At 39.3% G+C, this 24,870-nt stretch overlaps 1 protein-coding gene and 1 long non-coding RNA gene across 3 annotated transcripts in view; one reads left to right on the top strand and one right to left on the bottom strand.

The window, feature by feature from the left end:
- Positions 1-4,926: 4,926 nt before the first annotated feature.
- LOC118000723 lies at positions 4,927-15,540 on the bottom strand. Its single transcript, XR_004676539.1, has 2 exons — positions 15,206-15,540; positions 4,927-5,404 (listed from the first exon to the last, which is right to left on the bottom strand). It is a non-coding gene; the product is annotated as an uncharacterized LOC118000723 (long non-coding RNA).
- A 71-nt stretch (positions 15,541-15,611) lies between these two features.
- ECHDC1 (ethylmalonyl-CoA decarboxylase 1) overlaps positions 15,612-24,870 on the top strand; it is a 55,063-nt gene continuing 45,804 nt past the window's right edge. The window contains exon 1 of one of the 2 annotated variants that reach the window (XM_034990572.1): positions 15,612-15,906. In XM_034990572.1, coding sequence (XP_034846463.1) covers positions 15,711-15,906 — 196 coding nt within the window. In that variant the 5' untranslated portion in view covers positions 15,612-15,710. Of the gene's footprint in view, positions 15,907-16,579; positions 16,871-24,870 lie in introns of those variants that run through there. The other variant, XM_034990573.1, reaches the window with a different exon arrangement.

Raw genomic sequence — 24,870 nt, 5'->3', positions numbered from 1 at the left:
TTTCCCCTCCCTTCCCTTTTCCCCTCCCTTCCCTTTTCCCTTCCCTTCCCTTCCCTTCCCTTCCTTTCCCTTCCCTTCCTTTCCTTTCCTTTTCTCCCCTCCTGCCTGCCTGTCTGCCTGCCACTAACTACATCACCTAGGTCCAATGCTGAGCTTTTTCATTTTTCTTTGGTGTAAGTTCCTCAACATCAATGTTTAAATTCCACCCAAAAAAAAAAAAAAAAAAAAGATGAACATTGAAAATGGAGACACAACAGGGTTGTTTAGTGACCTCCGTATTGCTCCAGTATGTAATCTGAAAAGATTTGAAATTGAAAGCATGATAAACTCAGGCACATATTAAATTAGTATAAGTGTGTTCTTTATAAAACCTAACCACAAGTGAAAAATAGAAAACCTATAAGAAATTTGACAGTAACATACTGAGGAGATGGAAGTTTTTATAGTTAAGACCAAATGACCCCATAAAGATCAATTGAATATCCAAACCAATTTTTGAAAGGAATTTAATTTAATTTGATCTATGTTTATAGAAGGAAATACATGTTTTTTTTTATACATGAAGTTTGTAAATTAAGGAACATGTAGTTGGTAAAATACAACAGAGTATACAGTATCATTAATTTAGAGTTGAATTGGAAAGATGGAGGGACAGGAAGAAAATCAAAAGGAAGAGGAAAAAATAGATAAACAAAGACAAAAAAAGGCAAGAGAGGGTAGGGAAAGAATGTGAGCAAGTAAGTTTGTTGAGCAGTCTAAATCAGGCACTTTATTGAGCTTTATTTATTTTTTTTAATTTAACTCATATAACCCTGAGAAGTGGCAGTAACTAGGCACTTTTATAGATATAAATGATCTTATGGGTAAACCTGAGAGTGGGCTCTGGATATGGATATTTCACCCTTCCCATCCTTCTGCCTTTGGGATCTGTCTGCCAGATACAGCCATTCTGCTTTTCTTGGCCTGGCAGAGTTTCAAGAAAAAGGCTCAGCCTCTGTGTGCAAAATGTGCTGTAGCTGGATCAGGAGAACCGTGTGATTCTAGGGTCTGTATCAGGAAGCCAGTGTTCAAATACCCCTAAGCCTCATCCTCCAAGGTAGGATTTTCATAATAAAGGAGATATTTGCTCTCTGTCTGCCCCCTTTGCTCTTTCCCTACCCCCTTCCCTCTCTCACTCCCCGTCTCTCACCCACTTTCTCTCCTGCCCTCCTTCTCTCTCAATTGATTCTGAAATGAGGCTGCAAAAAGAGGTGTTACATGCTCGGGGTCAGTTCACTACTGCAACAACACTGCATAAGAAGAACCACAAGATCTCAGTGGCATACAGCAATCAGTACTTATTGCACTCCTGGATCCTTGGTCAGATGGTGTGGCTCTGCTGTGTGGTCATTTTGAAGTCCAGGCAAAAGAGGCAGCAGCCACACTCAGGAAGCTCTCACCATAGTAGAATAGAAGAGCAAAAATTCAAAAAGGCAAACCCCTCCTTCTCCAGGGCATTTCAAGCTCCTGCCTGGTTTACATCTACTCTTACCACACTGGCCAAAGTAAAGGAGCTGGGAAAGGCATTGCTTTTGAATAAGTTTTTTAAGCAAATAGCAAAGCGGTGGGTACAGGGAGAAATAAAGAAGGTCAGTAATCCAATCTGCCACCCTCTAAAATCCTCAACAACTGCAGTCAAGAATGATAGAGACATGCAGGCAGCTCAGTAGGCATTGAGGGGTCCTGAAATTTTCCCTACTTCAGCTGTAGAGCTTCGTTTCCAGTTCTCTGCATGAACCATACTACTGGATCCTTCCATGTCTTTGCATGTCCCCTTCCGTATCTGAAATGCCTTTTTCTCCACTCTTTAGCCTAGTAATATACTACTTCCCTTTAAGACTCAGACTCACAGGATACCCCAATTTTAAGTGTTCTATGATTTCCTAACTTGGGATAATTTGTAATTATAAATCTAATTCCTTTACTACATTTGTAATTCCTCAAGGCTAAGGACTGTACAAGTAAATCATGTTTTTGCCTGTATCTAGCATAGTGACTTTTTAGAAGAAAACAAAATGTGTAATCAAGAGTTTGTGAAATTACTAAATGCTCTTCATTTTGACTGTGGGCCTCAAAGTTGGTTAGTCTGGAAACTAGGGAATTTTGAAACAGCTTTTTTATTCATGTGACAAATATTTATTTGGTCCTCAAGATGCCCAGTTCTGTTGGGAGAAATAGCCATCAGGATAATACATGACCTTGGGGTACCTGGCTGGATCAGTCGGTAGAGCAGGTGACTTTTGATCTCAGGGTGGTGAATTTGAGCCCCATGCTGGGTGGAGAGATTACTTAAAAATAAAATCTTTTTTTTTAAAAAAAGGATATCACACACCCTTGAGGAGAGGGATGGACAAAATACTGCATAACCTCAGATGAGGCAACACCCCGCTGCTTAGTGGGTCAGGGGATAAATATAAGCCATCGTTTAAAAATGAAATCTTGGTTCTCCTCCCTCTTTTCCACTGCTCTGCTGCTACCTCTCACCCATATGTGTTGCACAAATTCCCTCTTCCCTCTCCAGAGCCACGTGACTGAGATACGTGCTGCAATCAGATGGGTTAAGAAACACAGAGATTCAATAGTTGAAATGATTCCAAGTCCTAGAGTTCAAGAGGTCCCCTTTCTGGAGAACAATGTGTGGCCTGCTCCCCACTCACAGCTCAGGGCCCAAGTTAATCTTTTATAATACCTGGGAAGACACTTCTAGTTCACATGGCAATTTTTACATACCTTATTCCACCTAATCCTTACAACCACTCTGTGGGAAATCTTCAAGATAAAAGGGATCACAAAGATGCCAACATCTTCAATTGTTGCTGTCATGTAGCTTAATGAACCCACTGGTGAGAATTTTTCCTGTAACATATTTACCATGTCTTAATCTGAAAGATACTTATTTGTTAAACCCCTTCTATGTGTGGTATATATATACCAGCCAAAAAAGTTGAATTGCCATTGCCTACTATGCTCTAGAGATTCAAAAGTTGTTTGATTGCTTTGGAAGTTAAAGCAGAGCCAGCAATTATTATATGACTGAAACTTTCTTTAAACCCGTTCATGTTTGTCTGTTTGAGTTTTATGATAAAATGTAGTGGAAATTCTTTAAAAATGGAACTTAAACAACAAAATATTAAATATTTGTTTTGCCATTCTTCCATTGCCTCATGCCTCCTGTTTTAAATGGATCCACTGTGGCTATATACCAAGGCTGTTTGTATATGCCATGCTGTGGGTATGCTATTCTCTGGGCTATATGTAGTGCACCTATTTTAATTTTGTATTTAAATTAGAAGAGCTGGAAGTTCTCTGTCCCTTAAGCTGATCATAAGAACACTCCAGAGTAGCATTTAAGACACATTACATAAGAGAATTTGGATTCCAGAAAAATATTTAATATTGGGCAATTTCGTTACACAAAGAGATCATTTTCAGCTCATTGTTTTTTGGTGCTGGCTAAATGATTTTGGCCTCCTTCAAGTATTGAAGTATCACTTTCTTCCACTTTCTTTTTGCAGGAATTGAATTATTTTCTCAAAACCATGGCAAGCAAAAGACTGAACTCATAACTCCCTCCTTCCCTCTCCCCACCCTTGCCATGTGGCCCTCTTGCTGTCCTCATAAAGAAGGAAAAGAAAGAAGGCTAGAAGGTAGTCCATAAAAGTCAGGAAGATACACAGCTGGCTCTGCTTCCATGAAAACAGATCTGAAAAATCTACGGGAGCAGGTCCAAATTGTGACTTCTAGAGAGTGCACACATGACTTTGCACTCTTACAAATTAATACATCTTTTAAGATTTCTGAAATCTCAAAATAAATTCTCCCTTCTCTCCTACTGACTTTGATAAATAGTAATGCCTTCCAAAACATTTGAGTCATTGGTATGATTCACTCAAATTCAAACCATTTGGCAGAAAAAGATGACAGAAAAGAACAAGTTTCCAGTTAAAATAAAGCTGGTTTAGTGCTCACTTGGTTTTCTCTGGTTCTATAAAGCCACATCAGGTTTAACTCCCCACAATCGGCTTCTCAAGTTGGTTTCACAAAGTTTTTCTTTTGTTCTTTGGTACTTAAAAGTGTTCCACTTTTATTTTAATCATTTGGGCAGATGTTACTTGATTTTTGTGGGTGAGTTGACTTTTCCTGAATGACATGAGGATGTGTCAGTAAGTACAGAAGAACTAGCTTGTTTTGTTGTTATTTTACCTTGTTATTTCAGGGCAAGAATAAGAAGTGAGGAGGTGACAGGAGCTTTGAGGAAAGAAAAACTTTACGACTCATCTTATTCATCCATTCATTCATCCCACAAATAAGTATTAAATACCTCTCACCTGGCAATTACTGTAATACAGGGGTGAAGGAGACAGGCATGGTCTCTGCCCTCATGAAACATAGAGTTTGGCTAAGGAGACATTTATTAAATATACACTCACAAGTGCATGAAGTATATTTATTAAATATATATTTATTAAATATATAATCACAAGTGCACAGATCTTTATAATGAAGTATAAAGTGTTTTGGGTAAATGTCAAGATCCAATCAGGAAAACAAAAACTACCTGAATTATTTATTTATTTTTTTAAATTGAAATAGAGTTGACACACAATGTTTCATCAGTTTCGGGTGTACAGCATAGTGATTCAACAACTCTCTCTGTTATGCGACGCTCACCCCAAATGTAGTAGCTACCGTCAGTTACCATACAATACTATTACAATACCATGGACTATATTATAGTACCATGGACTATGCTGTGCATTTAGCCCCTTGCCTTACTCATTCCATAACTGGAAGCCTATATCTCCCACTCCCCTTCACCTGTTTTGCCCATCCCCCCTTCCCCTTTGCCCACCATCAGCTGGTTCTCTGTATTTATGAGTCTGTTTCTGCTTTTTCTTTGTTTATTCATTTGTTTTTTTTTAATGTCCCACATAAAAATGATAGCATATGAAAAACCACCTGAATTTTTAAAACAGCAGGACTTTATGGTGGGGGAATGGTTACACAGGAGATGAAAAACTAAGAAGCCCAACAGGACAGCCAGGCCATCCAGAGGCTAGCAACAATGGCCAACCACTAGTTCCCCCATCTCAGCCTGAAGGGACAAAAGGCAGAGGCAGCACTGTCAGAGCACAGGGGCCAGGTCACCTTTCCGGAGCTGGAGTGCCATTAAGAAACACAACTGCTGCCAATCAAGGCACCGCCCTCAGGGAGATGGAGCAGAGCACGTCTAGCCACTTCCTCTCAGACTTCAGTTTCTCTCCGCTGTCCCACGCTGGCAATGCACCAACTGGCAGTGGAGTTCATTCGTCTGCAAAACAGAGCCAGACGAAGAAAGGAATTTGAGGACCAACTGGCCCGGGACCTGCACAGGGAATATAAAACAGGAATTAAGAATACTGAACCTAACACTGGGAATATCAGTTTTGAACACTCTGCTCTCTCACTCCTCACCTCTACATCAGCCTGACTGTGTAGCCACGCAGTCAGAAAGGTTTGCTGGCTGTCTTAAAATACCCTTTCTTCTTTTTCACTCAGACATAAATCTGAGTAAAGAAAAAAAATGAGGTAGAAGAAGCTCTAAAAATGGTATAAGAAACCAAATGGAGAAAGTTTTTTTTTTTTGTTTTTTTTTTAAATATAGCTCAGTATTCAGTATAGATACAAAAGAGAAACATAATTATGGAAGCACTGTAAAGAAGGTAACCCACAGGACTTGGGTTCGAGTTTTAACTTTTGCATTTAGAAGCTGTGAGGCCTTTGGCAATTTATTTAACCACCTAACCTCAGTTTCCTCATCTATAAAATGAAATCAGTGACACCTCCCTTGAGATGTGCTGAGATGATTTCCATACAGTGGAGACTCCGAGGTGGCAAGGTGATTGGGGGTGGGGGAGTGAAGGCTGAAACTCAAGTTTGTATGAAAAACAGCAATTGCCTACTTTGGTCCTGTCACCAATTAGAGTTCATGTATGTCACTTTGGTATATAGTAGGTGCTCAGTAAACAGTTACTTTTCTTATGTTTATAAATCATTAAGTAAAACTTTGTGTGCAGTTTATTCATTGGGAATTCAGGTAGATGTTGAAAGGAAAATTATTTGTTTTGTCATCCTAACCTTCATGTTCATCTATTTACTGACAATTAAAATAAACTAAAATGTACGGGGAAAAAATCCCTCTCTATTTCTTTTTTCTCCACAGTAATCATATTTTGACTATTTGCTTCAGTTTGTCATGCCCTCCTCCTAGACAACTGCAATCATATCTTTGTTCACCATTGAATTCTCAGTGCCCAGGACAGGGCCTCTTAGGACCTGAAAGACCCTAAAATCATACTGAAATAAGGCTTCGCTTTAGTAGTTGATTGCTCAACAGGTAATTCTGAAATAATTAACTTGTTGACAGCTACAGTTTAAAATTTAAAGATTGATTCCCAACATGTCTTTATAGATAAAATATTGACCCTACCGTTTCCATACTAGAGCAAATGCTTTATGCAAACAGAATGTTCATTGAGTGAGTAGTCAACTCTCAACTAAATTTCTCAGGTGACAGTCTAATTCTATTGAATGGGAGCTTACTATAAAATTTAAAAAGTTATCATCCCGGTAGGCAAATCTTAAAATAATGGTTAAAACTGAAGAAGAATTTCTTCTTGGTTGAGTTTCTTCTGTGTGAATCAGAAAGACCAAAGTTGTAACACTAAATAAAACATTACATTTCTGATGTAAAAAGAGTTACCATTTAGATGTGGTGTGCATGTGTGCTAAAACTTTGGATACATTAGCAGTCATCTGGGATTTATACACAACATAGTCTCAATATTAGCATAATAACTTTTTCTTTGACTTGCAGTTAGGATATCAAGGGTCATTAGGTTTTGGAGGGCCACTTTTCGAATTTGTGGGTGACTTCATTTTGGGTCTGGTTAAAGGTGGCCACTGTATGCTTGGCTAAAGCCTCTACTTGTAATTTTACATCGATAGACACTGACTCCCAGGACAAATATGGCTAAGGGATAAAACCATTAAGAAGCCTTCTTTGTGTGATGTCTAATCTTAATATCTTAATTACAAGGAATCACAGGCAAGTGGGAGATGATTTGTCCCAGGAGAAAAGGGCATCCCCAAGTGTATTATCCAATCCAATTATAAGGAGGGTGGGGCCAACGATTATTTCCGTAAGTCCATAGTTAACCCCATGGAGTGGGGTATGTTCTGGATTTTAAGGAGCAACTTTTTATTCCAGCCACATAGAATTGATCAAGGTGACAGCTGAGTTACACAATTGTTGGGGAGCCCATCTCATTGTTCAGCTGTTTAAAACTTTTTTTTTTAAAGATTTTATTTATTTATTTGACAGAAAGAGACACAGAGGGATAGGGACCACAAGCAGGGGGACTGGGAGAGGGAGAAGCAGGCTTCCCACGGAGCAGGGAGCCCGATGCGGGGCTCGATCCCAGGACCCTGGGATCATGACCTGAGCCGAAGGCAGACGCTTAACCAACTGAGCCACCCAGGAGCCCCTGTCCAGCTGTTTAAATAATCATGTCCATGGGGTTCCTTTTATTATCTCCACAGAGTAACAAGCAGGAAGATTGTCTATATATGAGTTATTATGGCAATCTCTCTAAAGTTTACCTCAACTTGTCTAGCTTAGGCAAACATTTATGACAATTAATCAAAACTAGAATCTAACATTCATAAGAATACATTATTGAAAAATAATTTTTTTTTCTAAATTTACCTTTATTTCCAAAGATAGCCAAATCAAGACTAATTTGTCTGTAAAACAAGTCCAGTTTAACAAACTTGGCCTAATTATTTACATAAGGTCAGCAAGAATAGTGGTTGATCATATAGATCCTTTAAAATCTGCTTCGCTGGAAATTTGTATTGACTGAACTTTCAATAGCCTCTCAAGGCCAGAGCCAAGCCAAATACTTGTCATTAGACTTGTCTGCAATACCAGTAGATTTGGGTGTATTCCTCTTTTCCAGGTCCCCCAAATATCCTGAGGTTCCTGCACTTGCCAGGAAGTGACATTCTTTACTCACCTGGTAAGGCTGCTGGGAACTCTGTAAGCAAGGTATCAGGCTAACATTTCCAAGGGGGCTCTATTGGTTCCATAAAGTCAACCCTAATTCCTTAAAGCTCTCTGGTCATATCTGAGTCAATGCATGTCCCTCTCAAATATGACATTCCAGTCAAAGTAATATAACCAATGTTTCCAAATGATGTCCTGTTACAAGGAGAATAGGTTCTCATCAAAATTATGCAAATAATTATAATTGCCATGGAAACCTACTGAGAGTTTCTGAATTCTGGAGGGTTCAGGTAGGGAGAAAGGTTAGATGTTTCGATTTGTTTGCAAAGGAATATTTTATCATATTTGCATAAGTCACAGATATCTTAAGAGAAAACTTCCTTAATCTGAAAGAACATACATTAGAGAACCAGCAATGTTTCAAACAAGAGTCATAAAAACTATAATCATCTTTCTCAATTCATTTAGTCCCATGTTATTAATTTTTGTTCAGCTTAAATGCAGCTTTCCCATTAGTTAACTGGAAATTTTTATCCAGTTCAGTTTTATGAGCTTAAAGATATCAAACACCTGTATTTGTCAATAAAAAGTCCTTTGCATGAATCTCCTTGAAGACAAAATTCATTTTTTAAGAGCATCAGAACAATAAGTATAAATGACAAAAAACCTTGGAAGTGGACATGGTTAAAGATCTGATATGAGAGTTCATTATAATGTAGCTGACAGGAAATCCAGTTATTTCTACGATACATAACACTTCGATAATCAGAATATTAAGTGATGACCTTATATTAGGACATATTAAAACTTCAAAAATTTCATATATTTTCTTGAATAGTTTTAGCATTTACCCATACAATATAACCCAAGGGATATCATCACTGGTTTGACAGTGCTTTCCAAGTAACTTTACATACCAAATAAACAAGCCTAATTAGTCACAAAGACTTCATTTGCCATTTAAATCTCAGGAAATTCGTTAAAAACGTCAGAAAGTTTTAAAGCACATGCCTAAATAGAATTACAGATCATTATAAATTTAATATTAGTATTTAACCAAGATGGCAATAAGGAATTCTACAGGAAGTTAGATAGTTGTTAGTAAAACTTAGCTCCTTTAACATTGAGAAGTTTTAACTTTCTTAAGTAATCAAAGGCCTGACAAAAACAAAATACAGAAGCTTTGGTTTGCTGGGCAGAAAGAAAAGAGAAAAAAAAAAAACAACCCAAATTTTGTTTACATTTTCTTATGAAGAGCAGACCAATAATCCAAGAAAAACTTTTGACTTTTTAACAGAGAGAGAAAAGCAGAATCTCAATCTTATACCAGTGTACTTTTAAAATCCATTCATTTCAACCTTAGTCCTGACCATACATAAAATTCTTTTCTAAGCTTTCCTTCACAAACTTTGTACAACTTTCTTTTGCATTCAGATTTTGTCCTAAGCCCTTTCTTTCCAAACAACCAGTCTCATTCTAGGACAAAATTACTTTTTCTTTCAACATAATATATTGTAATTTCTTATATCTTTCTTATGTATCTCCTACTGTCCTACATACAGAGTGCTTTCCTTATTTCCATCAGTCTTAATTGCATTTACCAGAATTTTAACTCTTAGAATCCTTAGTCTCCAGTGAAAATTAAGTATAACCAATTGTGAACTGAAAATAACGCCAGAATTCTTTAGATTGGCAAATTTATAAATACATTTAATAATTTCTAAAAACATGTTTTTCCATAGTATAATCTTTTAATAAAGCATAAAGCATGTTTACCAACAGACCCAAGTAGCCTCAGTTTCTCTTCAATAAGAAGCCAAAAACAGATAAACCTTATGTTCAATAATCAATGTTTCAGTATCTTATCTCATTTGGAAGAGTCAGACAGCCGGTGAGTTCAATCCAACCCATCATCCAAGTAAAACTGCCAAGTTTCAGGCCACTGAAGATTTTGAAAGCTATTTTAACAATTACCCGTGAAAACTTTTTTTTTTTAAGATTTTATTTATTTATCTGAGACCGAGAGAATGAGAGAGACAGACAGCACATGAGAGGGGGGAGGGTCAGAGGGAGAAGCAGGCTCCCTGCGGAGCAGGGAGCCCGATGCGGGACTCGATCCCGGGACTCCAGGATCATGACCTGAGCCGAAGGCAGTCGCTTAACCAACTGAGCCACCCAGGCGCCCTACCTGTGAAAACTTTGAGACAGACAAAATTAACCACCATTTTACGTCATATTTTGTTGACAAATTGCAAGAGATAACACAAGCCTATTTGAACTTTAGTAAACCTTGATGAAAGTTTTATACTTAATGTTGACAACTCCAAAGATATGTCTATCTTAATGAAACCAACAAACTCAAATTAGCTTTAATATAGAATATGTTGCACCTGTATCTGCCAAAATTCAATTAATTTATTCCCCACTGTCAATTTTTACCTGGGGCATTGGTGGGGAAATCTGAAGTGGTCAGTTTAAGTCTAAGGAGGGGTGCTTCTCACTCCTTGATAGTGAGGGTAGGAAGAGTAGGAGCTGATGGTGCTGGAGGCACTGAGGATGGTCTAGGAGCGGTTACACAGGCCATACCCATGGTGGTGCAGAAACAGGAGGAGGAACCCGAGGCAGAAGAGGTGAGGTGTGGCCAGCAAGGCTGCAAGTGGATGAAAGGCCACAGGGAGGATAAAGAGGACTCATCATCCTAAAGCTTATCAGCTCAGACAGATGAACAGATAAGTTTGTTTTTTTCCCCACCAACAAAAGGTGAAAATAGGCATTCCATGTCAGACCAGAAGAGACAGGGAACTTCCCTGAAACCAGAGGAGTTTCAATAGCTGCTTGGGAATATTCCTTAAGGTCCCTGTCCTGAGGTAGCCTAACCACAGACAACTGACTCCAATTATCATAGCCATTAACCTGGGAAATGAATGAGGGAGAAGCCCCCACATACAATAAGAGTTACCTGGGTCTATTAGGAGAAGGAACAGTGAGAAAGTCAGCGTCCCCTTCATTAGGGATGGCCTGTGATTCCTTTGGCAAGCTGGGTCTATTAGGAGGAGGAGGAGGCCTATTTAGATAATCATCATCCAATGTTGGAAGGGGGTTTAGTAGCTTGGTAGTGGCCAAACACATTCTGCAAGAGGCCCATAGGTCGGGATCCTGATTTAGGGTCATGAATGCCTGCAGAGTACCTCAGTCCATTTGCCCTGTTTCCTGTAGAAGAAATCTAACTGATAGATCATACTGAAGCTTAATAGGCCATTGTTCCTTGTCTCCTAAGGAGTATTGAGGTCATACAGTGCTATAGAAGATGAGTCTTATTTTTCCTTAAATCTAGCAATCTGAATTGTTTCCAGCAGGTTAAAAGGCATCCCAAGAGAGAGACCTTGGGGACTGAGAGAAGAAGGTGCTTTACCAAGAAAACCCCCCACCCCCAATCCCCAGGTGGCATCCCACGCAGGATATGTCAGAGGTTCCTACTGTTAAAGGGACCAGAGGCATCCCTTGGATGAAAATCGCTATGAACAAACTATCAGTGAGATGTTCAGGCAGTCATGAGGCCTTTAAGAATGTAGCAACCAGTAAGGATCCTGTATTTGATCCTTATGAGAACTATACAGACTATAGGTCAACCTTCTGGGCTAAAGGTGAACATTTTTCTGCTCCTATCCCTCATCATGTGCTTTATCTCAATTTATTTTGTGCATCTGTTAATAAGATGTATTCTAGGTATCAAAAAAGCCCAAGAGAGGTTACTTTTTGGGTCTGGGGTTGCTCAAAAAATTTCCCATAAATAAACAGTAATTTCTTCTTTGCTTTATGCCATTTTGGCTTATGAAAGGTTTAATGTTAACTTCTATTATTTTTTTTAAAGATTTTATTTATTTATTTGACAGAGACACAGTGAGAGAGGGAACACAAGCAGGGGGAGTGGGAGCGGGAGAAGCAGGCTTCCCACGGAGAAGGGAGCCCAATGCGGGGCTCGATCCCAGGACCCTCGGATCATAACCTGAGCCGAAGGCAGATGCTTAACGACTGAGCCACCCAGGTGCCCCTAATGGTAACTTTTAGATAGTGGGTGATATCTGTATTGAAAAGTTTTCACTATAACATGATATGGAGTAAAAGGAAGAAAGCAGTTTAACAGTCAAGTGAAGGAGGCGGAGAATACCTGGATATGTATTTTATGAAAAAGCAAATGTTTAAAGAAATTGTCATCCAGTATTTGTTTATTGAGCCAGCAGTTATAAAATAACTAGGTACGACCTGCTAATATTACAGTGCACTACCTTTTAGTTTGTGGTTTGGCACAACCATTATTATAGTAAAAGGTATTTTGACACTAGGTTGTATGTGCAAGTACTGAAATGCTATACATACAGATGAGTAATCAGAATGCTACTAGAAAAGAAATGAGAAAGACTAGGTCTTGAAATAGAAAAACTTTCCCTCTTTCTACAGGATATGGGAAGCAAGTACCAGATATTTTGGTCTCAGCCCTCCCAGCTCCCACCTGCTTGTACTCACTAAACTTTAACTTCTTTTTTTGTAGTTTAACCTCAAAATAGGTTCCAATATATGGGCTTGGCCCCAAGACCTGGCCTTTACTGCCCACTTGCTCATACTTACTTACTTTTGTCTTATATTTTTCCCTAAGCTCTTCTTTCCAGCTTTCTTTTTGACTCAGGCAAAGGAAACCCAACACTACTCCCCAGGGGATGGGGACTTCCCAGACAAGACCTCCTGCCATCCCACCTGCCTAGACCCGCCAGACCATCTAAGCTAAATCTGACTTGTGCCTACACAGATGGACCATGGAGTGACCTCTAGAATGACCTACAATGATCTTTACCTCATTATAATACTAAAATCTCCACCCAAGGAGGAGCCTCAGCCTCCTCTGCATAACACATAATGTATACATAGGCATGTTTCCTTAGGCTATGCATGACCTTATGCCTACCTGTACATAGGATGACAAGGCTTCCTTATCTAAATATTCCTTCTAACCCTAAACAAAAGGAATTCATTCAGCCGCTCTCAGGGAGTCACGGTTTTGGAAGCCATTCCCCACGATCTCATTTGCTGTAAATAAAAGTTTTCTTTGTCAACCTGTGCAGTTTCTGATTCACCAAAGAGAGAACTCATGTTGGTTCCGTTACACTACCTGACACCGGACACCTCATTGCAAATTCCCATTCTCTCCTATTACACTCGCATAGCTATGGGTAAAAAGGCACTACTTAAGCACAATTATAAAAAAGAAATGCTGTTTTATCTGTTAGCATATTAGTCATAGTACTGAAAATGCATAAATGCCCTCTTTTGGGGCCACCTTCCTTGAGTTTTCACTAGTTGCCAACCTCTTTTCCCTCCTCCAAATCCCTAAGGTGCTTTGGACCTCTTTTGATAGTGTGTGTATTCTAAAAACTTTTAAAACATTGTATCTCCGGGGCGCCTGGGTGGCTCCATCGTTAAGCGTCTGCCTTCGGCTCAGGTCATGATCCCAGGGTCCTGGGATCGAGCCCCACATCAGGGTCCCTGCTCCGCGGGAAGCCTGCTTCTCCCTCTCCCACTCCCCCTGCTTGTGTTCCCTCTCTCGCTGTGTCTCTCTCTGTCAAATGAATAAATAAAATTAAAAAAAATAAAAATAAAGAATAAAAGACCATGAGATTCTGATATATTAAGAGATAATGTATTACTAGGGCAAGTGATGAAAGCTTTGTGGAAAAAATAGATCTGAGGTACACGTTGAAGGAATGAAAGAGATTAGATGTACAGAAGAGGGTAGAGCCAGAGAGCAGACCCATTAAGGTCTGGATACGCAAACGAGCTTAGAACATATGAAGAAGCACATGGAACTGGGGTATTGGACTCCTGTAGTTATAGTAAGGGCTTTGTGAAAATAAGGTTGGAGTACATGAATGATTGTCATTCCCTTTTCTAGTGGTAGTCCTTCAGCTGTTGAGCAACAGCTATTATGACTGGATTGTGTTATGTTTCCTGATTTAAAGAAGATGAGGGCCGCCTGGGTGGCTCAGTCGTTAAGCGTCTGCCTTCGGCTCAGGTCCTGATTTCAGGGTCCTGGGATCAAGCCCTGCATTAGGCTCTCTACTCAGCAGGAAGCCCGCTTCTCCCTCTCCCACTCCCCCAGCTTGCGTTCCCTCTCTCGCTGTGTCTCTCTGTGTCAAAAAATAAATAAAAATCTTTAAAACAAAACAAAACATTGTATCTCCTCAACTTGCTGGTAAATTCTGAGAACTAGCAAGTAACTAAATGCTTGGCAGAAAGATAAGGCATGAGATAGTATCAACCGTAAACACACTTTGTTTGAACTTAAGAAAACCATGAGACTATGGACTCTGAGAAACAAACTGAGGGTTCTAGAGGGGAGGGAGGTGGGGGGATGGGGGGGAAAAAAGATACATACCATCAGGGAATCTACACAAAAATGTTAAAGGCCAAACCTCTTAGCCACAGCTGCCAACCTTGGAAAGCCACAGTCCCATACACGAATACACAGAACTTGTGCAGTACCATATAACCATATACAAATTTAGGGCATAAACAATACATCTAGTTACCCCCACTCTACAAACTAATTCTCCCAAATCATTTAATCAAGGGAATTTCCTGCTCAACAGTGTAATGGCTGCTCATTTCATATTAAATTGGAATTAAATACTTTCAATATTTGGACTTCTCATCGGTCCAAACTTGGTTCCCAATTCTTCCCTACCATCCACATCTCCATAGCCTAAAACTTGCTTATCGTCTCCCCTTCTCGGCACTTTCTGCTCCTCCCACCCGACTATTCCCTTATTTACTAAGATCTACCTTCTGTTCCTCCTTTTTGACAAAGCGATCCCAATCCTAGTGGAAAATGGCATTCCTTTTCAGCTGTCTTCCGAAGAGAGTCCTGTTGGCTCCATAGATTGGCACAGAATTCTAAGCCTGCTAAGCTTTATAAAAACCGTATCACACGCAGGGCATATGTTGAGTACTCGTTAGAAAAGAAAAAAAAAGACAAATACTTTCCCCGTTCAATAACGCAGAAAAGATGTTCAAGAAGTAACAGCTTCTGGTACCTTCCTCTCCCCTTCTCTTTCAAAATTCCCTCACCTGGCTTTCTTCTCCCTCCAGTCTTCCCACGTACAGAGGGAGCCTGAAAAATAAATGGAGTCTACGGGCTTCGCTGGACCAGCCAGTCCTTAACGCCCTCATCGCGAAGCAGGTCCATTCATCCCGGGTTCGCTCACACCCAAGGGAAGGCCCGCACAGGCCCGCCACAGCGCGGGAGAATCGGGGCGCTTGGCGACGGCGCAGGGTTTCCGGAATCAGGCGTGCCCGCTGGAGAACGGAAAAGGGCGCCGGCGGAAGAGGAGATGCGGGCGACGTAAAGAGGCCGGGAAAAGGGACGAGGACCCGAGACGGGGGAGCGCACGCGCGGAACGAAAGGGAGGCCCGGGCAAGAGGAAGAGAGGCCGGGGGGAGCGGGAGAAGGGAGCGGAAAGCGGAAGAAGGGAGCGGAAAGCGGAAGAAGGTCTGGGGGGGAGCGGAAGGGGACGCTGCCGGGCTTGAGGTCCGCGGGACTGAGTGGCCGTAGGGACCGTACTTTAAGTGTCATATGAGCGAGGACTCTAGCTTGTCGCTGTGTAATAGACTTCAGCGCTTCTCCACACGAATTCCAAGCGGAGACCCGCCCGGGCTCAGCTGCGCGTTCCGTGTGAGGCCGTCGCGGAGGCCCACTGCCCTCTGCTGGGTGTGGGGACGCAGTGCCGAGCGCCGCGGAGCAGTGCCGTGCCGCGGGCGGACTTTGCGAGGTGAATGAAGGCGGTGGGAAAAGAGTAAAACTTGTGTAAGGAATGTGGCGAACCGCCAGGATTACTATGTTTTTAGAATAGGGAGGCATGACTTCAACGCACTGATTTAAATTCTAAATACTTTCCAGGCCCTGTGCTGGGTAGGTGGGGTTTCCTAGGACTTCTGAATTTGTCCTTCTCACTCTTACTTCGCTTAATTAAAACTTATACTATTTGTTTCGTGCAATCGACTTTTCAACAACAACAAAATGTCCAAATCATTTTTGGTATGGGTTCTTTACTTCCTGAAATTCTTCTGGGCCTCGATAATCCTCTTAATGCCACACACACACGTCACAAATATACGGGTTTAAAACCACAGATTAGGGCGCCTGGGCGGCTCAGTTGGTTAAGCGACTGCCTTCGGCTCAGGTCATGATCCCAGGGTCCTGGGATCGAGTCCCGCATCGGGCTCCCTGCTCAGCAAGGAAGCCTGCTTCTCCCTCTCCCACTCCCCCTGCTTGTGTTCCCTCTCTCGCTGTGTCTCTCTCTGTCAAATAAATAAATAAAATCTTTAAAAACAAAACAAAACAAAAAAAACCACAGATTACTTAAATTACTTGTTGAAAGGGCTGATAAGTTCCTTGAGGAAAACAATCTATATCGACCCCATCCCCCCTCCTTTCCTTTCCTCACTTTTGAGAACCTCCTGTTTATCAGCTGTTGCTCTAGGTGCTGTAGGTATAGAGATAAACTGGACATTGGCAAGTGTAACAGAAGATCCCTTCTGGGAAGACCTGGCATTCTATTGGAGGAAACAACAACTAAAGACGTAATTATGGAATCTCCTGGGAGTGGGAGGAGTAATAAGTCAGTTGATCTTTTCCTGACATCTTATTGCCTCACCTGAAAGAGAAGTAGGTAATAGTCGGTTCCATTCCGGGAAGAGAAACCAGCTTGCAGAGAGCTATGGAGTTGAAACTGGGTGAGTAATAGGAGTAAGGAAAAGGGTAGGTGGAGAGTTGGTTTGTGGACAGAGTCTTAAGCCTCTTAAGGCATTATGAATTCTTAATACTTGTAGCCAGATTATTATTGATTTATATTATTTGTCGGGCAGTCTTCTAGGCATTGTAAAAACTTTACTTTCCAAAATGCAGTGGGGATGTTCTGTTAAAAAAATTATTACATGAGGCTTAATAAAAATACTGTGCAAGCAGACAGAGTATTTTATGCAGTCTAAGGTATTAAAGGAGATGATGTGGAGTTACTCTGAGGAAGAGATAAGTGTAATAGGTGAGGGATCACATATGTAGAAGTGTTGAATGAAGAGCAAAAACCTGAAGGAGTTGAGAAACTAAAAAGTTCATTTTGGCTCTATGAGGAAGAGGGGTGTGTATGGTGGCATGTAAATGAAGCTTGAAAGGTAGGTTACATAATGACAAGCTAAAACGAAATCAAAACTTGAAAAACAAGTGATGTAGTGACAGTCTAGAATATTTCTGACTTTTTTGTTGTTTTCCACCTGCCTCAGGCTAATTGTTTTCTTATTAAGTATGCATCTGTGTTAATTTTCTGGATTTAGTAATTCTGGCATACGGGTTATGTATGGCTTTTAAAAGAAAAGCCAGCTTATTACCTATGCAAGGAGGGGAACTGTTTGAAAACCTTTGCAGAATTTTAACAAAAATTGGAGAGAGTAACACATGTGATCTCAGATGTCCGTAGGGCTCTCTTTTTCCCTTTTCCAGTGGCTTGGCTAAGAGCTCATTCAGCTGATGTGAGTGTGGCAGGACAGCAAAGCATCCTGCATGACAAATTTTAAACATACATTTTGTCCTGAAGAAAGTTTATAAAATTGTAAATTCCTCAGAACTTTTTCATTGCCTTGTCATTCTGGAACAATCCAAAATGTTGATTGTTTAACCTCATGCTTACATAGAACCTGAATCTCAGCCCCGTTTGTTCACATGTACTTTCAGATACTATAGTAGTTTATTAGTGGCTAATAACTTTGTCATCTCCTTAGCACTGAACTCTTGTCTAATTTGGTCTTTGAATTTAGAATTGGGATGAAAGTATACATAATAGGTGATTACCAAATTTCTAGAATTGGACTTCTAAACTTGAGGTCAGCAAACCTAGGAGGCTTAAGCAGTGCCCTCGAGTTTTTGTGGTACTCTTCTGCGGCACAGACAAGGGAACATGAAGAGAGGAGAGAAAAGAAGGGAGAGTTAGTAGTGGAAGGGGGATAGGAATGGGAAAGGAGAGAAAAAATGGAATTAATATAAGGATACGTGAAGTATTTGTTATAAGATTTACTTAGAAAAATAAGCATATCAAAGATGTCTAACGAGGCAAAAATATTAGTTATATGTATATTTCATTTTGTAATGATTTAAAGATACGCAGATAATAGATCTGATGGCATCTATACTAATTGCCCTTGTGTTGTTGGATATTGGAGAGGTAATATATGAGGACAGAATAGTCTCCTTACAAGAGAGAAGATATAATAATGATTGAAATAATAATGATTAAAAATGCTAATGATTTTGAAAGCCTTATTCCTTATTTTCTAGCTTAGCTTTTTCTTTTCCTTAAACAGAATATTGTGGAAAACAGGCAAATTTAATTTTTGAAAATAGCCATCAGAGTCCTTATCAAGTTTTTTTTGGCACTTTTTTTTAATGTTGAAGTCATGGTAAATATGGAAAAGATCAGGACCTCAGTTGAATTTTCCACTGCGTTTCTATTCTGTATCTGACATCTCCAGGGGCACAACATGCATAGAGAATATCCAGGCAAAAGCTTGGATGTATTGCCTTTGGCTCTGACTGTATATACACCTTTCAGTTTTGTGAACTGACCTGATAAGTGATCTTGAGAGCGCATTTTCCCTAGACTAGAAGCAGGCCTAAGGAACCCTGAGCCCTACTATTTGATCTTCTTCAAATGGGACAGGATAAAGGCAGCCTCAGGTTGCTTTTACCACATAAGCCTCTTAGAGAGACAGACACACAGACAGAAAGAAGGGAGAACAAAACTAAGAAAATCCAAAATAGCAGCAGTTCCAGGGCAGATAGTTGCACTTTGTTGCCTAGTACACAAAGCTACACACTGAATTACTTGTTTTTGGCTCAAAACCAGTATCCTCCTTTGGAAGGTGAAGAAGAGAAGGTGAGGCAAAGTGGGTCAAATCTCAGGTTTCCTCTTTAAGTTTGCCACTAACAGTTACTAGGTATTAACCTCGGTATCTACCACTGGGTAAATTGCCTCTCATCCAGAGAAAGTTAGAGAATATAACAGGCTAGACCTGACCTAAGATTCCTCTTGTGAGAGAAATCTTATATTAAAGAACAAAGAATATTACTAAGCAGATCCTTGTAAAATATCTATTGCCAACTACACATATTATAGATAGGTAGGGTGATGTCTTATTATTTATTACTTCATTTCTTAAAAAGTATTAATATTTTTATTAATGAAACAGTAGAGATTGTGTTGTATGCAAACCCATTTTGTAAACATGAAAAGAAAATCATACCCTTGCACATTTGTAGCTACATATCCTGGACTTGCATTTCATTGAAACCCAACAGTGAAATAATTTTTCCTATTTTGCAAATAGAGATCTTACATTTAGTTTAGAAAATGATGGGTAGGTACTGTAGTCCCTACACAGTAATAACCACATTAGGGGTCATTTAGTTCCACAAATATTAAGTGTGACACTGTGTGCTAAAGGCTGTGAATAAGATGCAGTCCTGCCCTTAAGAATTTTTTAATATACGGAGGCAGGAGCTTCATGTCTAATTCTCTATTATCTAGTTTCTGGTTGTACATTGATTTTTAAGAAATATCACTACCTTTAATAAGGACCTTTAACAGTTGTCAGACCTGCCAGACTATGTGGCCACTGTGTTCTTTGTTGAGTGTCTTTACGGCTGTGTGTTTTTTATTTAATATCTTCTATGTAAAGAAATAGAGTATTTAAGAAACTAGTTTTGAAATTGGCCATTTAGAAGATTGAGAGAGATTACTGGTAAAGGCAGAGACAGCCCCCAGAGTTTGGAACTATATCCTTCAGTTTAAAAAAAAAGTTCATTGAGAAATGTACCATACATACATATAGTGAAAAATGCATAAGAAGGATTTAAAGAACAACAACAGAAAATACCTGTGTATCTCTTACCTAGGTTAAGAAAAAACACACCCACATTCTGAAACCTAACTTTTTTAGTATGTGTTAGGTGACTCAGGCAATAGCTTTCTTCATTTTTAATATCTCATTTATTTTCATTCTGGCCAACTGTAATACAACCTGAATTTCAAATCAGGAAATAAAAAAGTATTATTATACTTTATGGAAGTAGCATATGAACAATAGTGTATAATTATAACCATCTCATAAATATTTTGATTTAATCAGATAGCCTAGGTACAAAAATGTTCTTGTCCGTTCAGAAGGCTCATGGTTCTAGCTATGGAGTTACATGAAATAATGTCTAAAGTTTTAAAGGTTTTTATAAATTGATAATTTATTTAAAAATAAATATGTATTTATTTGGAGAAAAAGAGTGAGAACTTTGAGAGCATTTTGTTTTAAAATTTGACAAAAGGTAACCTTTAATTGTAAAAAGGAAATGTGGACCTTATTTTTTTTTTCCTAGATTTGTTTCATGGAGGGGAGTGGAACTATACAATTTTTATGCTAATAGATGAGCAGTAACATAATCTTTTGGAGAAATGATACTCTGAAAATATATGAGTATTTTGAGGGCGGCTCCCTCTGCCAGTATTTTGGCCACAAGGTACTACAAAGAAAAGCAAACCTGAGTTTATGTTTTCTTTTGGTTACTCTCCAGGAGACCTGGAATATTGCCTGATTTTTGTTGTGTTTCTGCTTAGAATTTTTTTACACTTATCATGCCATGAATTCATAGGGAATAGGTTCCAACAGCTCAGGTTCCTGTCCATTGGTTCTTACAAAATGTGCTTTTCTGGGTGGAGCAGGCTGATGCTTCAATTGAACCCAAATACCTTTCTCTTTGGCTTCCTTCTTTTTCTGATCATTTTCCTTCACATGCTTCAAGAAGCTATTTTGGCTCTTCGAATGCTTAATATGCTCAGTACATGAATTCTCTTGGCAAGAATCTTGCCCTTATTTGTTTACAGCAATGCCAACAGCATTCTGGGTAATACTGTCAACTCTTCCAGTTTTGCCATGGTAACATCTGTGGGGGCTTTCCTTTTTGAACAGTTCCCATCCCCTTGATGTTTACAGTATCACCTTTCTTACAGATTTGCATGTATGTGGCCAAAGGAACAACTCCATGTTTTCTAAAAGGCTAGAGAACATAACAGTGGGTGTCTTTCCTTTTTCCCTTTGTGTTGATCATTTTGGCGAATTACTGGAAGATGGCTGTTCCCATCACAACTCATTTTGAATGGTACATTTTGGTATATTTTGGTATTTTTCCCATGGACTTTGACTCCTGAACTTGGGTCTAGGGGTGGTGAAAGGGGAGTGAAAAAGAACAGTGGTTGATTTGCATGGTGGTGGAGCATAATGGTCAAGAAAGAATTCTTGAGCCTTGTATGGTGCAACTTAGTTTATTTAACTAGCACAGTCTCAGGACCCTTGGGCAGAAAGAGATACACTTTTGCTGTATGAAGTTGGTGGTTATATGCTTAGTGCTCAAGAGGGAGAAGACATGCGGAGTGGGCATATTAGATCATAAATGTTTTCTTCGAATTTCCACTGGTAGTCATGAAACTACTATTGCAAGATTTCTCTGGTGTTTGTCATTCAGTTCAGTATTAACTATCAGTGAGAGATACAGGCAATCCTGAGACCCTGTAAGAATGTAGCAACCAGTGCAGATTTGATCCTTGTCACAACTATGAAGGCTATAGGTCAACTTTCTGGGCTAAAGATGAACATTTTTCTGCTTCTATCCCTCATCAGTTGGGGATGAGAAAATTATTCACATGGCTGAAGCTTATGAACATAAATACATCTTGTTGTGAAGATATTGGTTATGTTAAATTTGTTTCAAGCCCCATTGCTTGTCATTCTCAATAACTCCTGAGATTTTTAGTGTAGGCTTCTTTTGCCAGCTCAAGAGATCTTGAGGCAACTTGATATTTACATATGGGTGATAATCTAGGAAACCTCCAAAATCCTTGTGTTTTTTTATAACCACTTCATACTTAGTAATAACATTTTATTTTTTAAGTTTTTCTCCCCACTCCCACTTCCCATATACCTAAATTTTCTACCTTTTTTACTTTATTTCCCCTTCAATTTCATGCTCATCATGAGAAGCCACCTTATTTTAAATTTTTTCAATCCTTTTGAAAATAGGTACATAGATTTGTACTTCTATGGGTGTACATTTGAGGTATATGATTAGGAATGTGAAATACCTAAAAATAAATTGAAATATCTTGAAATTAATTGAAATATTTAACATTATAGTTCTATGTACTTGAGATCAAGGATGCTTTCAACGAAAGGATTTGTCCTTGTCCAGAACAGTTTTGCTTTCAGTTAAAGGGTTATTAGTTTATTTGACCAGAATAGTTCATATTCTAGTGATGCTAGATAACTAATGACCATAATTATAGAGGCACTTTCTTTCCATAGAACTTTTACTCTCCTTCGGCAAAGCAGGGAACTATGCCTTTGAATCGGGCTTAAGTTTTGAGAACTGGGGCTATACAAGGTAAAGAAATAAGGTAGATATGGGGAATAACATGCAGTAATATTTGCAGGAAAATTATTTATTTCAAATGAATCATTGTTTGCAGCAATGCCAATAGCATGTGGTAATAATTGTCAACATTTAGAGATTGCCTCATTTTCTTCAGTTTTACAGTATCCTGTAATTTTCCTCTCTGCCCAATAATTTTATGTAGTACCAATAAAGTACCTTTTATTGCACTAATACAGGGAGTGGGAACATCTATAATATAAATTTCTTCTGCATTTATTGTGTGTCATTATACATTTCTGTGTTATAATTGGATTGTTTTGTTCATTTTGAAATTTATTTTAAAAATCTTGCAATGTCTCTTGAGTTAACTGAAAATGTCCTGTAATGTTACAGAATTATGTTTGGTAAGCATTCCTTCTAGCTTTCAAGATCTTCAAGAGGCTTTAGATACCTTAAAACCAGTTAATACCATAGAATCTATCATCTTAATTATATCATTTCCTAATCTGATAGGACTGGCGGTGGGATGGGAGAATGCTATACAGGTAAGCATATTACATGAGTTTTGGAAAAGGAGTATAAAATTGGCAAGGTAAAGATATTAAAGGTGATTTTAAGTACTTAGATATTTTATTTTGCAACTGGTAACATTTGACTACTTTGCTTGGGTTGCTTATTAGGTCTGTTTATCACCTTGACCCATGAGTATACTATGCATATTACTCAGAGTCCATAAGTGGGTCCCTTGTGCTTTTATTACTTTTTTTTTTTTAAGATTTTATTTATTTATTTGACAGAGAGAGACACAATGAGAGAGGAAACACAAGCAGGGGGAGTGGGAGAGGGAGAAGCAGGCTTCCACCCAGCAGGGAACCCGATGTGGGGCTCGATCCCAGGACCCTGGGATCATGACCTGAGCCGAAGGCAGATGCTTAACGACTGAGCCACCCAGGCGCCCCTTATTACTCTTTACTTACAGATTAATATCAATAACTATAGCCACAGGCAAATAGTGACATTTTGGAGGGGGAGGAAAGGAGCATGGATGTGTCTGGGTTTTTTTGAGAGAGAGGAGGAGAAAGAAAGAGAATGAGCGAGGGAGTGGGGGGAGGGGCAGAGGGATAGAATCTTTCAAGCAGACTCCCTGCTCCCAACCTAGGACTCAGTCCCACAGTCCATGAGATCATGAGATCATGAGATCATGACCTGAGCCGAAACCAAGAGTCTGAAGCTTAACTGACTGAGACACACAGGCGCCCCGGACATGTTCTGTTCTAAATAACACTGGTCTGCTTACTTCCATGCATGTGAGCACTTTGCATCCTTTCTACTTATCCTGCATATTTTCTTTTTGATTTCTAGTCATTTTTATTCCAGAATGGGGAGACAATGCCTAGATCTGTAGCCTAAACTACAATAAGTAGAGCCTCTTTCCCTGGTCCTCTTTTCCCATAAGTTTAAGGAATGAATTGATAAGAACCTAAAAGAATTTACTTCTGGATAGAATCCTTGAAATCTTAACCCTGTTAGGAATAACCCCAGTAGTTGTTAGAAATAATTCTGAAAGCTGTTACATGGACGGATGAATGTCCAAGTTGAATATTGATGAGAGATTCTAAGAACAAATTTTACTAAATTCCAGAGTGCCAAGCTCCACCTCTAGGTTAAGTAACTTCTGGGTTCAAAGAACTTGTTATAGTTAAGGTGTTCTTAATGTCTTTTAGGGAGTGCGTCAGAGGGCTTCTTACTTAGATTGCCAGTGGTCCAAGATCTCAGCTTTTGTGTTCAGACACTTGAAAGCTTTCCTGTAAATTTTCTTTAAAATACTCAGGGGAAGCAGAAGTGGGTTGTATGTGTTGTGAGATGGTGATTAGATGAAACAAGTTTTCAAAAATGTTGATAATTTTCAAGCTCTCAGATGAAAATTCTCTATACTATTCTCTCTACTTTTGTGAATGTTGGAAAATAAAAAGTGAGCTGGGGGTGTCTGGGTGGCTCAGTCGATTAAGCGTCTGACTCTTGATTTCAGATCAAGTCATGATCTTAGGCTCTTGGGATCGAGCCCTGCATTGGGCTCCATGCTCAGCACAGAGTCTGCTTGAGAGTCTCTCTCTCCCTCTCCTTTTGCCCCTCCCCCACCACTCAGGCTCTCTCTGTCTTTCAAATAAATAAATGAATAAAATCTTTAAAAAATAAAAAAAAAAAGAATGAGCTGAAGGAAATATGAGAAAAATGTTAACATTTACTAAAAATGAGGAATGGGTAT

Source organism: Mirounga leonina, unplaced genomic scaffold (assembly GCF_011800145.1).
Source record: "Mirounga leonina isolate KUSES-001 unplaced genomic scaffold, KU_Mleo_1.0 Mir_53, whole genome shotgun sequence".
NCBI classification, from domain to species: Eukaryota; Metazoa; Chordata; class Mammalia; order Carnivora; family Phocidae; genus Mirounga; species Mirounga leonina.
This window is presented reverse-complemented; position numbering and strand designations above follow the sequence as displayed.